The 12,273-nt window shown below is 41.9% G+C and overlaps 1 protein-coding gene across 1 annotated transcript in view; it reads right to left on the reverse strand.

The window, feature by feature from the left end:
* Nucleotides 1-1,761: 1,761 nt before the first annotated feature.
* BLVRA (biliverdin reductase A) overlaps nucleotides 1,762-12,273 on the reverse strand; it is a 31,108-nt gene continuing 20,596 nt past the window's right edge. The window contains exons 3-7 of the mRNA XM_010287614.1: nucleotides 11,094-11,213; nucleotides 10,363-10,460; nucleotides 8,877-8,984; nucleotides 7,963-8,134; nucleotides 1,762-2,208 (exon numbers count right to left, since the gene is read on the reverse strand). Coding sequence (XP_010285916.1) covers nucleotides 1,935-2,208; nucleotides 7,963-8,134; nucleotides 8,877-8,984; nucleotides 10,363-10,460; nucleotides 11,094-11,213 — 772 coding nt within the window. The 3' untranslated portion in view covers nucleotides 1,762-1,934. The remainder of the gene's footprint in view (nucleotides 2,209-7,962; nucleotides 8,135-8,876; nucleotides 8,985-10,362; nucleotides 10,461-11,093; nucleotides 11,214-12,273) is intronic.

Consider the following 12,273-nt stretch of genomic DNA (forward strand, 5'->3'; position numbering starts at 1 on the left):
GTGAATTAACATGTAAACAAGTGGTATTCACCCCATATTCACAGCCGAGGAGTTTGTCAAGAAAGGACCTCTCATGTGCTGTCATACGTAGCAGACGTATGCAGCAGATTCTAATGTCATTCTGATCCCAGATGGGCTTTTTGCATTTTGCCACAAACCCACTTTTTCTCTCTCACACAGCATCAGATCTGCCCAGGCAATGTCCACCACATTGGTAAAGAAGTCCCTGTGAATGCTCAGTAAGGCATCCATTCGGGTGGAGAAGTGCATGATCTGCCTGCACAAATCTGCTACCAAGCCACCTGGATTTCAATCCATTCAAGTCAATAGGAAGGTTTTCACTGATTTTAACAGAGTAGATTTAAACAAATTTCACATGCAGAATTCATTCAGCTATCAAGCTCCAATTGCTCCTAAAATCTGACCAATTTGGCAAAAAATACACTGTCTTTTCTTCCCTATTTCCAACTAACTGTACTGTATCCAATTTCTGAATTAACGTGATTTACCCAAAGGAAGACTTTTTTTTTTTTAAACTGGCTGTAATTATGTATATATTCACAACATATATTTTCTCTTATTAAAAAATTGCCCAAGTGATAACATGGAAAAGAAATGACGGTTCTGTGTTTGAAAGAACAACTGCACAGACTGAAGTTTGCTGCTATATTAATATAGCTCTGACAGATGCTGTAATTAGAAAGTAATCGGCAAACAGAGGAATTTGTGCACTGTTTAGACTTCTCCTAAAACTAAAATGCTTCTTTAGTTCTATCTAACACTTCTTTAGGGAAGTGATAATGTCTTCATACCTGACCCTGGGGCTACTGTAAAATGTTAAAAACCCATCCCCACAGGTGTCATATGCCGTAACTGCATGGTTAAATTTGCAAATTGCTCCATTTTCTACAGTTCTATTCTAATTTTATCATTATTTCTAATGAGTTTCACTGTTTCCAGGAGCACATTATTTTTTTCTTGAAGGCAGGATGTATATGATATTTAGCAGTGATCTGTTCACATGCTGAATTAGATACAGAATGCAAATGAAGGAAAATAATATGCTGCTTCCAGTACAAAAAAAAAAAAAAAAATTTAGATTCTGTAGAAAGCAGGCAGGCAATGTGTTAGTTTAATGTACTGTTCTAATCTCTGCTGGAAAAAGATTTCTATGTTGGCACAGGGCACCAGAGAAATTAAGTGAGTGAACTCAACATGGCATCTGTCAAGAGACAAGATATTTCTTCTATTCTGGTTTGATATCAGTATAGATTCTATTTGAAGGTAGATAATTTCCAATGTGAAAAAACCCAACACCAATCAAAAAAAAACCAACAAAAAAACGCAAACAGGCACAATAACTAATAAAAGCAAACACACAGAACAATTCAGAGCATCTGGAAGAAAAGGTCAGGACTGTGGTGGCACAAATTCTGCAGATCAAGAGGTGGAAAACCCACCTAGAACTTCATCCTGGATAATGCTTCTAGGATGAAGATTCTAGATAATCTTCTTCTTTCTAGATAATACTACATGAATACTATTAAATTAGACACATCTTGTTTTCAGACGTGTCTAGAGAAGAAAAAAAAAAAACACCTCAGGAAGGAAAATCATATCTAGTGTTTGCAGTCCTCCAGGATCTGCTCTCAGGGACATTTCCAACTGAATCACGGGAAAGCTTGTTGCTGCTACAGTCCTATCTGCCTGGAAGGACGGCAATGCATCAGAGCAGGGTAATGTTGCTTTGTTCTGGTGCAAACCAGAAGGCACAGGGTATAGCCCAGGTTCTCCAGCCCACACAGAGAGCCAAGGAATCACAACTAGTCAAAAAGAAGGTAATAAAACAGAAATGGCAACTGCTTGATGGCAACAGTGAACTCTAGCCCTACAGCTTTCCCATCTGCCGTGTTCCTCCTTCCCTAAGAGCAGTCTCAGGAACAGATTTTCTCCGGCTGTTCACAGTGCTGTTGGATCACCTGGGCAAGGTCAAGACACCGCAAAATTCGCCATTTCTCAGCAGCCAGCTCCTCCTTGGATACCTGGCCCAGCAGTTTTTTGGCAAAGAGGTTCTGATCCTGCATGAAAAGGCCCACAGCAGACCTTGGGGCTTGAGGGAAGTTCTCCAGGCATCCACTTGTGAAACAGAAGTTGATTTTCTTTTCACGTCTCATGCCTGGTCCCCTTTCTTCAATCCAAGTCAGAGGTCTAGTGTGGAGGAGCAGAGAAAAAGAAGAGTATTTATTAAGAAATTGAATTAACGCTTCTAGTTTATCCTTTATTCTCTGCATTTACAGAAAATGCCCTAGTAAATGCACCATTTTTAAATTTCAGTCATTGCATATTCAGGTAACATGTTCTGACCAACATGTGGCACTGTTACAGAGTTGAACACCAGGTAATAGTCTTAACTCTGCCACTGCTTCATGCCATGGCTTTCAGCACACCACCTAAGCTCTCTCCAGCTTTGTTTTCCCTATGCACAAAATGACGCCAGCAATGTCTAGTCATCTCAAAGGGAAGAAGGAAGTTTAATCTGTTTGTGGGCTTGGATGAAAAGTGCAGTTAAACATCCAAATATTTGGTGCATGATTCAATCACAGCTAAACTCACAAGGACCTCAATGTCCAGTCATTCCTCCAGCAAGAATAAATTCACGTCACTCAAGTACATAATGATGACCCAGGTGCTACTGTGCAAGCTGAACACCACCCTTTTAGGATGAGCTGGACAGACAGCAAGTTCCCTCATGCAGACACTAGCGTCTGTACTCTCTGAACTTTTCAAATATGTTTCTTTCTCTTCACTGGGAGCACTGAGTTGATCCTAGAGATTACACCAGAAGATGTCAATTTTCCCTGTTTCAGCTATATAGACTCTCTGGCAGGTATTTCTTAATCAGAGCGAAGTCCTGTCTTATGTGCCAAGATCATAGCCACAGTCTTCAGGCCAAGCATTGGTGGTGTCAGCTATTGACTGGCACAGCTCACAGGTCCTTGTGCTTTCCTCCTCAAGTTTGGTTTTTCCTTCCCAGTTTGGCTGAGGAAAGAGGAGCCATGGGTTGCTTCAGGGGTCTTAACAGTCTCCCTGTCCCAACACTGTAATTGCTTGCAGAGGCTTTGAGGAATGGTCCTCAACAGCAGCCACAGCCACGATCCTCCCTTCCTGCTCTTTTGTCAACTGCCTAAACTGTGCCATTACCTTTCTACAGCTCATTCATCAGCACTCACTACTGCCTGTGTTTAGAGGACGCACATTATTTTTCTTACTTGGTTATTGATGACCCTTCCACAGTCCTTTATGGCCCACTTTAGTCTGCCACTCACAAATTATGAGGGCATCAATAGCATGGAAGAATAAATTCTGTCTCCAAGTACTGCCCATTAAATCTTCAATATCATTAGATCTGGAAAGAAAGTCCTTGTCAGACTACTCTGAATGCATTCTGCAGAGCACTCAGCTTAATGATTCTGCACCTCTCATCTTTTATGCTTTAGAATCCAGTTTCTATATTCACATCATTGTGTCAATTATTCTTTGCTCACCTCTACTGCCAAACACACACCAAATTAAACATGGCCAGATGAACCTGACTGAACAGAACAAAACAACCAGAGGGGAAAAAAAAAAAAAAGGACCTAAACCACAGCCTGGAAGAATGCACCAAAAAAAAAATCCTCAGAGGACTAACAAATTCAAAGACACTGTGCGTTTCAGGAAGTCCCAAGGCTACGTGTCACTGTAGGCCAGAAGGGTGCTTGAGGGCCACATCACTTGGTGTTTTCTGTGTTCTCATCTTCCTTCCCCAAGGTGCCGGCTGTTGACCTCAGTCAGAGGCAGGCCACTGAGTAAGCTGGGTTTTGCTCTGACACGACAGAGCCGGTTTTATGTTCTTATGATAGCAAAGAGCCACAGATGGTTCAGGCTACTGTTATTCAAAGCTGCTTTATCTCAGGTAGGCAGATATGAAGAAACCAGTGGGCAGGCATTGGCAAAGATCTCCACCATGTAACAGTGGGGAGTCCATGATATGATCCAAAACAGGCAGCATCAATGCACGGTCACCGACCTGGGGTGATCTAGAGCAGATGCACACCAATGATCAGGCTCAAGCATATGCCACCTTCTGCTCTAGCTTGGGGAAGCCACTGAACCAGAAGCACAACCATGCAGATTTTAATCAAAGTTATTAAAATGACTGATTTAGATCAGTGAACAGGAAAATGTTTGGTTTATTAATAGATTTTTCTTCTTCTGTGATTGGTTTTTTAGTTGTTTCCCCAAAGAGAGGTTGATTCTACTTGATTGGTAACTAAAACATATTGATTTTTAATTAGTAACAACCTCTATACTGAAATTAGTCCCTTTTTTTGCTATGTATGTATGCTGCAAGTCCACACATTATTTAAGCCATTTTTTAGCTTGAGAAAAAAATTGTGAAGGGCTGCTGGTTTTTTAATAGATAATGTACCCATTTTCATTAAAGATTTGTATCAAAGTATTATCTGGTTATGGACATAGTTACTTATAAGTATTAGTAGTGTTACTTAGAAGCAACAAATCCAGTATTTTTGGTAGCTGAATGAAGCCACATTAAATATGTGGACGGTTAAAGAAGAAAAAGAAAGTTTAACCAAACACTAATAAACCATTTTTATACTGACTTTTTACAAAGCAAGAACTATATGCAGTGAAGAAATCTCCCTGACTTTCTATGATCATTCTGTCTTTCCAGATTTCAGACGTAGAGCTCTCCTAGCTACGTTTTATTCAGAGATTGGAAGAGACTTTCTGCTTTTCTGATTCCTTGTTTCCTCAAGTAACGAGTGGCCTCAGTTGGACTGTGCTAGCTCAATAAACCAAAATGAAGCCAACACTGTACCTGCAGAAGAATTAAGCTGGTTTCATGCCTGAAAGAATTCTGGGTCCACTCAGGTTAGTATTTTATGCAGTAACTTTTGCAGAAAGCATGTATTACATGATTTTTTATGGATGTTCAACTTGAAGTTATTTTATTAGACTTCATAAGCTTAGATTTCAATAAAAACATCATTTCAAATGTTTATTGTCAGAATATGTGTTCAGAAAATGTCTTCAATTTCTTTTAAACATCTTCCTTTTCATGCTTTGAAAATGCCAGTATTTTTTATTTACCATGCAATCAAAAAGGGCTACCTTACCTTGGATGGGAATGAGACAATTAGACCCTGCTACCCCTAGTCAACATCAAAGGAGACAATGCCCAAATCATTACCTCTCCAGCTCGCATTAAAATTAATTTTTGACTTTTACTTGAATCCAGGCTCTGTAATCCTGGGACAGGAACCACAGTCCCAAACCAGCTGTGCTGTCAGTAGAGGTTTGGCTTTTCCTGCATTGCTCAATGTTTTATCACAGAGAGGCTGTCAGCTCAACTGCCTTGGAAACACACAACAGAGGCAGAGGTCATCTCTCAGCTAGCTGGGCGTCAGGCATTAACACACACCTCCAAAATCCACCCAGAGACAGACGAGCAGCCAGTGCGGGCTGTGCAGCAGAGACAGGCTATAGCCTTTGCACAAATCCCTGCTTAACAAGCAGAACACAGGCTCCTGCATTCTGCACCTGCTATGTTTTCCAAGGCAGAAAACAGGCTGAATTAACCTGATTTCTCAAGGTTAGTGTATTCATGCCTTTCAGAAAAGGATGAGAGAGCTCTCAGGAAAGGTGCAGACCTTTCCCATCCTTCAGCAAAATAAAGGTTGGGCAAATTAGAGCCGTAACACAGCCACCATTACTGCTGGGCCATAACTTCACTTGACAGAGAGTGGGCCAAATTCTCTACTGCTGTAACTCCACTGACGTCAATGGGGGAAGGTCAGCAGAAAATATGGCCCCGCCACCGAACAGAATACAGGAACGCTATGTAACTTTCCAGCTGGCGTAAATTATCCCAGAGGCATGAAGTTGACTGTCTCCGAGGTCATTAAAAAGCTCATGGTGACAAAATACTTACTGACCCATACAAATAATTAGCGGTGGGTTAAGAAAAGCGGGTATCCGTTAGTGGTGTAGAGCAGGAAAAAAAACCAAAAAAAACAGGAATCCAGAAAGGATTCTGTATCTAGCAAATATCATACATAGCAGCTAAGGACTACCTAGAAGACAGGACAGCCAGGGAAATGTTTAAGCCACCCGCTAGTTCCACCTGCTGGAATTAGTTCAAAATCTCACTCTATATAGATCTTTACAGCTACTCGTGTTACTGGCAAATTGGTAAGAGGGTAAATAACGCTTGTATACTGAGTTCTGTCCTCTCACAACTGCATTTTAAAAGGAATGGGAAATTATGTTTCATTTAAAGAGAGAGGAAGATTGCTAAGACAAGATGCTAATCCCATGATAGAAATGATACAAAGCAACGGGCTTTGTAGGACTGGCTGATAAAATGCTTAACTAGACCCACGGTGAAACTAACAGTTCAAATGAGCACTGACTATTCAGTCCCCAAATAGCTACTCCTTCAGGTTATTACTTTTTTAACTAAACACTTCTCTAGAGTTCTTAAAGAAGTAAGCATTCGTGTTTAGTTGTTTCTCCCTGTTTATTATTCCTGGTTGGGTTTTTATTGTTTTAGGTGGTCTAGCAGTATAAGTGCAACAAAAAAGGGTAATTTATTACAAACGAAGATAGGCCATAATATTTTACCATGGGGTTTTATTTTCCCCTGCTCTCCCTAATCTTCTCATCTGCTTCTTGTCATATGCCTATGAGGGGGGTCATCTGTCTCAAAGGCAGTGTGTGCTGTATGGAAAAATGGGAAAATAAGAGTGAACGGAAAGGAACAAACTGTTCCTTCACCATTCCTACCTCCTAGGAAACATATAGAGCTTGGGTAGCTTCTCCGTACCTTTTCATGTCAGACAATTCTCAAGTTGCATCTATACCATGCAGTAAACTGTTGTCTTAAGTAACTTCAACCTAGCTGAAAGGACATGGCCTCCATGCAGATGGCCCAGAATGACCAAACCAGAGAGTTTCCAGCAAAATACACTGCCAGACTTCAGACCAAGTTGAGTACTCTATCCACAGTATGAAACACTGACTACTTACTTCATGGTCATATTTAAAAATACACTATTTTATAGCAAGGACATTAAAAATTTACTGTTTGATAGCAAGGCTATTGTTACCATATTATAACAGGGAGAGCAAACTCATTATTATAAAATGTATCATCAAAAGAGTTTTCTGCAAGAAAGTCATAGCTCAATGACTGGAAAAAATGACAAGTAAGCCCAGCTGCTGGATTCTCACTCAGCCTGACACATTCATGCAACAAAAACAAAAAGACAAGAAATAGGCAACATACTGTTGTCCTACTCAGGAAAAATCAAGGACGTTTCAGGACTGCAGATTAGGCATTAGTCAAAAGCAAACTCTGCATGTTGGCCTTTCAGTAGTTTATTATACTTCTGCTCGAAATGTGTAATTTTCTCTTAACCTCCAGCTAGTACTACATATTAGCACAAGCATTATAGTGTTATAAGCTAAAGTATTATAACTAGTGCATAACCTTTTCAAACAGTCATATATTTTCAACCTTTAACGCAAGGTTAGCTTTCAATGTACAGCTAGAATGTCTCATGCTAAACAAAAAATATCCTGCCTCTGAACAATTTTTCAGAGTGCAAGATAAGGGCCTTTCCGTCTTGGGCATGGTATAATGCATCATGGGCCCATTCCTACATCCAGACATCAGAAAAGAGATTTCAAATCCCCTTGTGCTCTTCAGCAGACATTGGTTGGTGGTGGCTCTTTTAACCGTGATTACTATAAGAAGCATTTTCAGGTCTGTTTCTCTTGTACACTTGCACGCCAGCATCCAACCACTTTGTTTCCACAAGAGGAAGAGAGGATGCCAAACTCCTGCAGACGATACCTGAGGAGCCTGGCTCACCTGCTGCCTTGGCCATTACTCACTTCTTGTTTGCTGTCTGAAAGTGAACAGTCATTCTGGAGTAATTCTTATCCTTCTGCTTTTCTCTGGTGGCAGAGGTAACAGTGAGGTCTCCAAAGAGGTCAATCAGCCAAGTCAGTCGAGCAATTCCACTGAAAGCTGGGAATCCTGTTTTGTTCTCATCAAGGACGCTACCTGGTGCAACAGCAACAGAAAGTCTTGAGAAATGGGGAAGAGAATAACACACTCTGTACAGGAAAGGCTGAAGAAACTGCAGTGTTGCAGGCTTAGAGACCAGGGTGTAGAAAGGCCAGGAGTGGGTGGATGGACTGAGTAGGAAGTCAAACATGGTCAACCTTGAAATGGATCAGTTGGTGAGCTATGACAGAGAAGGCTGCACAAAGTACATATCCAACAAACCCTTCAGGACTTGTTGAGGACAGGAGGGTGTATGTGGATTTAACAAGGGAATAAAGGAAGGAGAAAACAATGGCTCAAAAATCTCTCCCAGATCTTCTGGGTCCAAACACCAGGATGGAAGACTAAAGGTCCCCACTAGAAATTGGAACACTTCCTCAGAGCTCATCCTCCTCTCTGAGACCAATATGAATGAGAAATCGGCCACTACCACCAAAGTACAGAAGCAACGAGGAAGTGCTCTCTCCTCCATACAACAAGGCATGGGCTTGCGTTCTTCACCAGACAGCAGAAAGAGATTATCAAAGCAACAGCCCATAGAAGACAACTGTTAAGGCAAAGGTGCTTTCCAGACAGTTCTGTAATTTCATGGAAATATCCAGAACTGATACCTGTGTCTCTAGTCAGTTTATAGACAGACCCTTGTCTAAAAGGACTGAATGAAGCCTGGAAGGACCGGCGTCTCTGTGGAGCAGGCAGACAAATCCATGTGGACTTCGATTTCCTCACAGCTACTGACCTGTGAAATGCAATGTTCCCTTCACCAGGTCTTTCCCAGCCACCTCTTTTTTCAGCTGCTTGTACTCTTCAGTCAGAAGCTCAATGTGCTCCACATGGAGTACTTTACCTGCCATTAAGAGAAAAAAAAAAAAAACACACCCACACCAAAAATCAGGACAGACTAAATAAGAGCTTTCTGTGTGAATCAAAGGCACACCTAAGCAGTAAAGGCTTCACCAGCCACCAGTGGGAACTCACTTAGAAATGTTCTCACGCATGGCTGGCAAAATGATGTCGGGAAGAAAACGAAACACTGGCCCTGTGCTGAGGCATCAATCTGGGTTAAGGATTTTCAGGAGACAAGAACTACGGTGCCTACAAGAACAGTAGCCACTATAACAGAAACTCTGTAATGAAACCCTATACCCAATGAAGGCTGAAACACAAGTCTTCAAAGTAAAAGACAGATTAATTCTTGGCCTCTTTCCCCTCACATTTCCTTGTTCTGCATTTTTCCTCCCAGGGTAGTAGGAAAGAAAAAGGAGGGGAAAAAAACAGCATAATGCTCAGACCCAGATTGTAACAATATGTTAAGGAGTACCTCCCTCCATTGCAATTTATTGGGCTAGTTTGGAATGGAGGCTATCCAATACACACTGAATGTGGCCCTCATTCAATACGTTTTTCTGGACGGTTTCCAGGAGAGTCCAGGCTGCTGACAGCAACTGCTGCTGCTTCAAGAGAAGAGGCATAAATTCTGCTCAATGGCAAGCCATTTGGCGAGCAACAAGGCAGTAAGTGGTGTTGGTACAGGGAAACAGCAAAGAAGAAATCCTATACCTCCGGTGTTTTAGGACAAAAACCACAAAGGAAATTTTTAAGAAGCAGTGGTATAAACAGTGGAGCTTGTCTAAATGGTTTGCACTCTGCTCCTGCCCAACACTGTTCTGTTCCTTGCAGTCCCATATATCCCCACTGGCCTCAACTGAACTGCCAGCTTCTGGTCTTTGGCACCGCAGGGATGGGACCACACACTTTCCAGAAATAAAGAGATTTTGCTTAGAGACAAGCTGTCTTTCAGAGAGGATGCCTTGCTGGCCTACAATAGCAGGAGCAGCTGTGTGTGACCAGCATATCACACACGCTAGAAAGTAGGAGAGCTGTTTACAGTTTTATTTTCAGGGAGAGGGAGGACAGGGAAGTGCACAAGTCCAGTGGCTACATTCATTAAATGCTTTGCTATCACTGTGACAGAAATTTCCTTCTCTAGTTGCATTCTTAGTGTCGCAAGCAGAGGTGTTTTTGTGAGGGCAAACGTACCTTACTTGTCGCCTTGACATTTGTGTGTTTATTTCCCGATTGGCACATGTCTTAAATCCTAGATTGACACATCTCTGATGTACATCATGATTAAGAGTAGACTGGAGCCCCGCCTTTGAGTTTGATGCCTTCAGTGCTCCCAAACAGGTAATATTGTTTACACCCTTGAGAACAAATGCCCTTACCTTTCTGTTCAGCCATCTCCCAGAGCTCATGGGCCGCCTTAGCAGACAGAGCCATGGGGTACTCAACGAGGACATGTTTCCCAGCTTCTAAAAACATTCTGAAAGGGATACAATATCAGTCTTTAAAAAGTATATTATCGTAATCATCTCTCTCCACTGTGCAAGCTGCTTCTCATTCCCACAGTCAGACCCATATGGAGAAATGCACAATGCAGAGTAACAGAAATAAATGGCAAGGTGCCTAGAAAGGATGGTATGGTGGCTACATCACACATTTAAACACCAGGAGATCTGTGTTTTAAAAATTCTATGTTTTCAACAGAATTCCCTCACCCACCTACAGCAAGTCACTAAAACGCCACATTGTTGAGCACTGCAATTTCTAGCTTCCAGACACTTGAGTGGCTGGAGTAGAGCACTGGAGTTCATTTCCTCGCTATAATCTATGAGGAAAGGCTTTGAATCCTGTTTTAAGCTGCCTGTCCGTCAAACACAGGCCTAGAGGTATGCAATTGGAATTACTTGGGAAATGAATACCTCTTAAATCCTACTCTCTTCCAGGGCTTATTGAGTGCTCTAGGGAACTCACTATCATTCACTTCAGGCTTCTAGTCTGGCAGTCTTTCCTCCAGTGTCTGCATCGTGTCCTGCAACAGCTTTACACAGCTCCTCTATGTTTCTAAATTATAGGGGAAAGGATGGGAAAAGGGGAAAAAAACACCTCCAAATACCTGATGGTTTCTTCATGGGTTCTGTTCTCTGTGCTGATGAAGGCCGCGTGGATCTCCTTGCTTCTTAGAGCATCTTCCAGGCTAATCTGCTTGGCCTCATTAATATTGCCAAAACTTCTCCTGCATATTTAGCATAAATACAACCACGTAGCCATCACAATCCATTCTTCCCAACTGCATTTTGTGCAGCAGCACTTAGATACTGTTTCCATGGACCTCTGTCTCACTGAGTTCAATCAGAGTAGAACAAAAGCGGCTTGTAATTCAGGAAGGGCAGAAGCACTTACAGACAGAAGTGGAGTGCTCAAAAGGAGAAAACAGATGGGTCAGTGTGTAGGTGGTGGTATCAGTACAGAAACTGTCCTGCTGTTGAAGTGTAAAGTGTTTTCCGGTTTTGGTTTTTTGGTTTTGGTGTTTTGTTTTTTTAATAAGCATAACTAAGATAGACCCATTTTAAAAGACTGACTTGAAAGACAACAGTGCTCCTGTGGGAGAAATTCTCCCCAACAATGTTGGACAACATGGGCAAAAGCACTTGAGTTGGCAGGGCCACATGCAACTACGAGTACAGACAAGCAGGAGAGGGACAAAGCAGATGTTTGGCTGTGATGGCTCACACCTTGCAACTCACATACCATGTCAGTGCTAAGGGAAAAGCTCTCTTGGCCGTCACCCTGAGCACATCTCCACCTGAAAACGAAACACAAACACTCCCTCCAAAAGCCCTTTGCATTAGTAAAGACTGGAGCAGACACCTTGACAGCGTTAGGATAGATGACAGATGGCATGAAAGTAGGCCACAAGCAGGACTTGAAAGCAAAGACAGGTAATGTTTGTATGTGATTGGAATGCAAAGAGCAAGGCAACATATCCAAGCAAGCTGTCTGTGAACTGTGCATTTCCACACCACTGTTTCTCAACAGAAGTAGTGGAAACCCTATCTTCAGTGTTCTTCAAGGCTAGCTGTAGCACTAGCAAAGGCATGCGGGAACCAAGAGCATATTTGTCAGGGAGATAAACTAGATGACCTAATGGGTCCTTTAAGTCCCAAACAACCCTGACTGCATCATTTAAATATAGCTGGAAAAATACATTCACAGTCGGAGATTCATACAGGTACCACCTAACTATTTAAAACCTTTGTGCTCTGCTGTTGTGGAGCAGATGGTCTAGCAGGAAT

This window comes from Phaethon lepturus, unplaced genomic scaffold (assembly GCF_000687285.1).
Source record: "Phaethon lepturus isolate BGI_N335 unplaced genomic scaffold, ASM68728v1 scaffold4835, whole genome shotgun sequence".
Lineage (NCBI taxonomy): Eukaryota > Metazoa > Chordata > Aves > Phaethontiformes > Phaethontidae > Phaethon > Phaethon lepturus.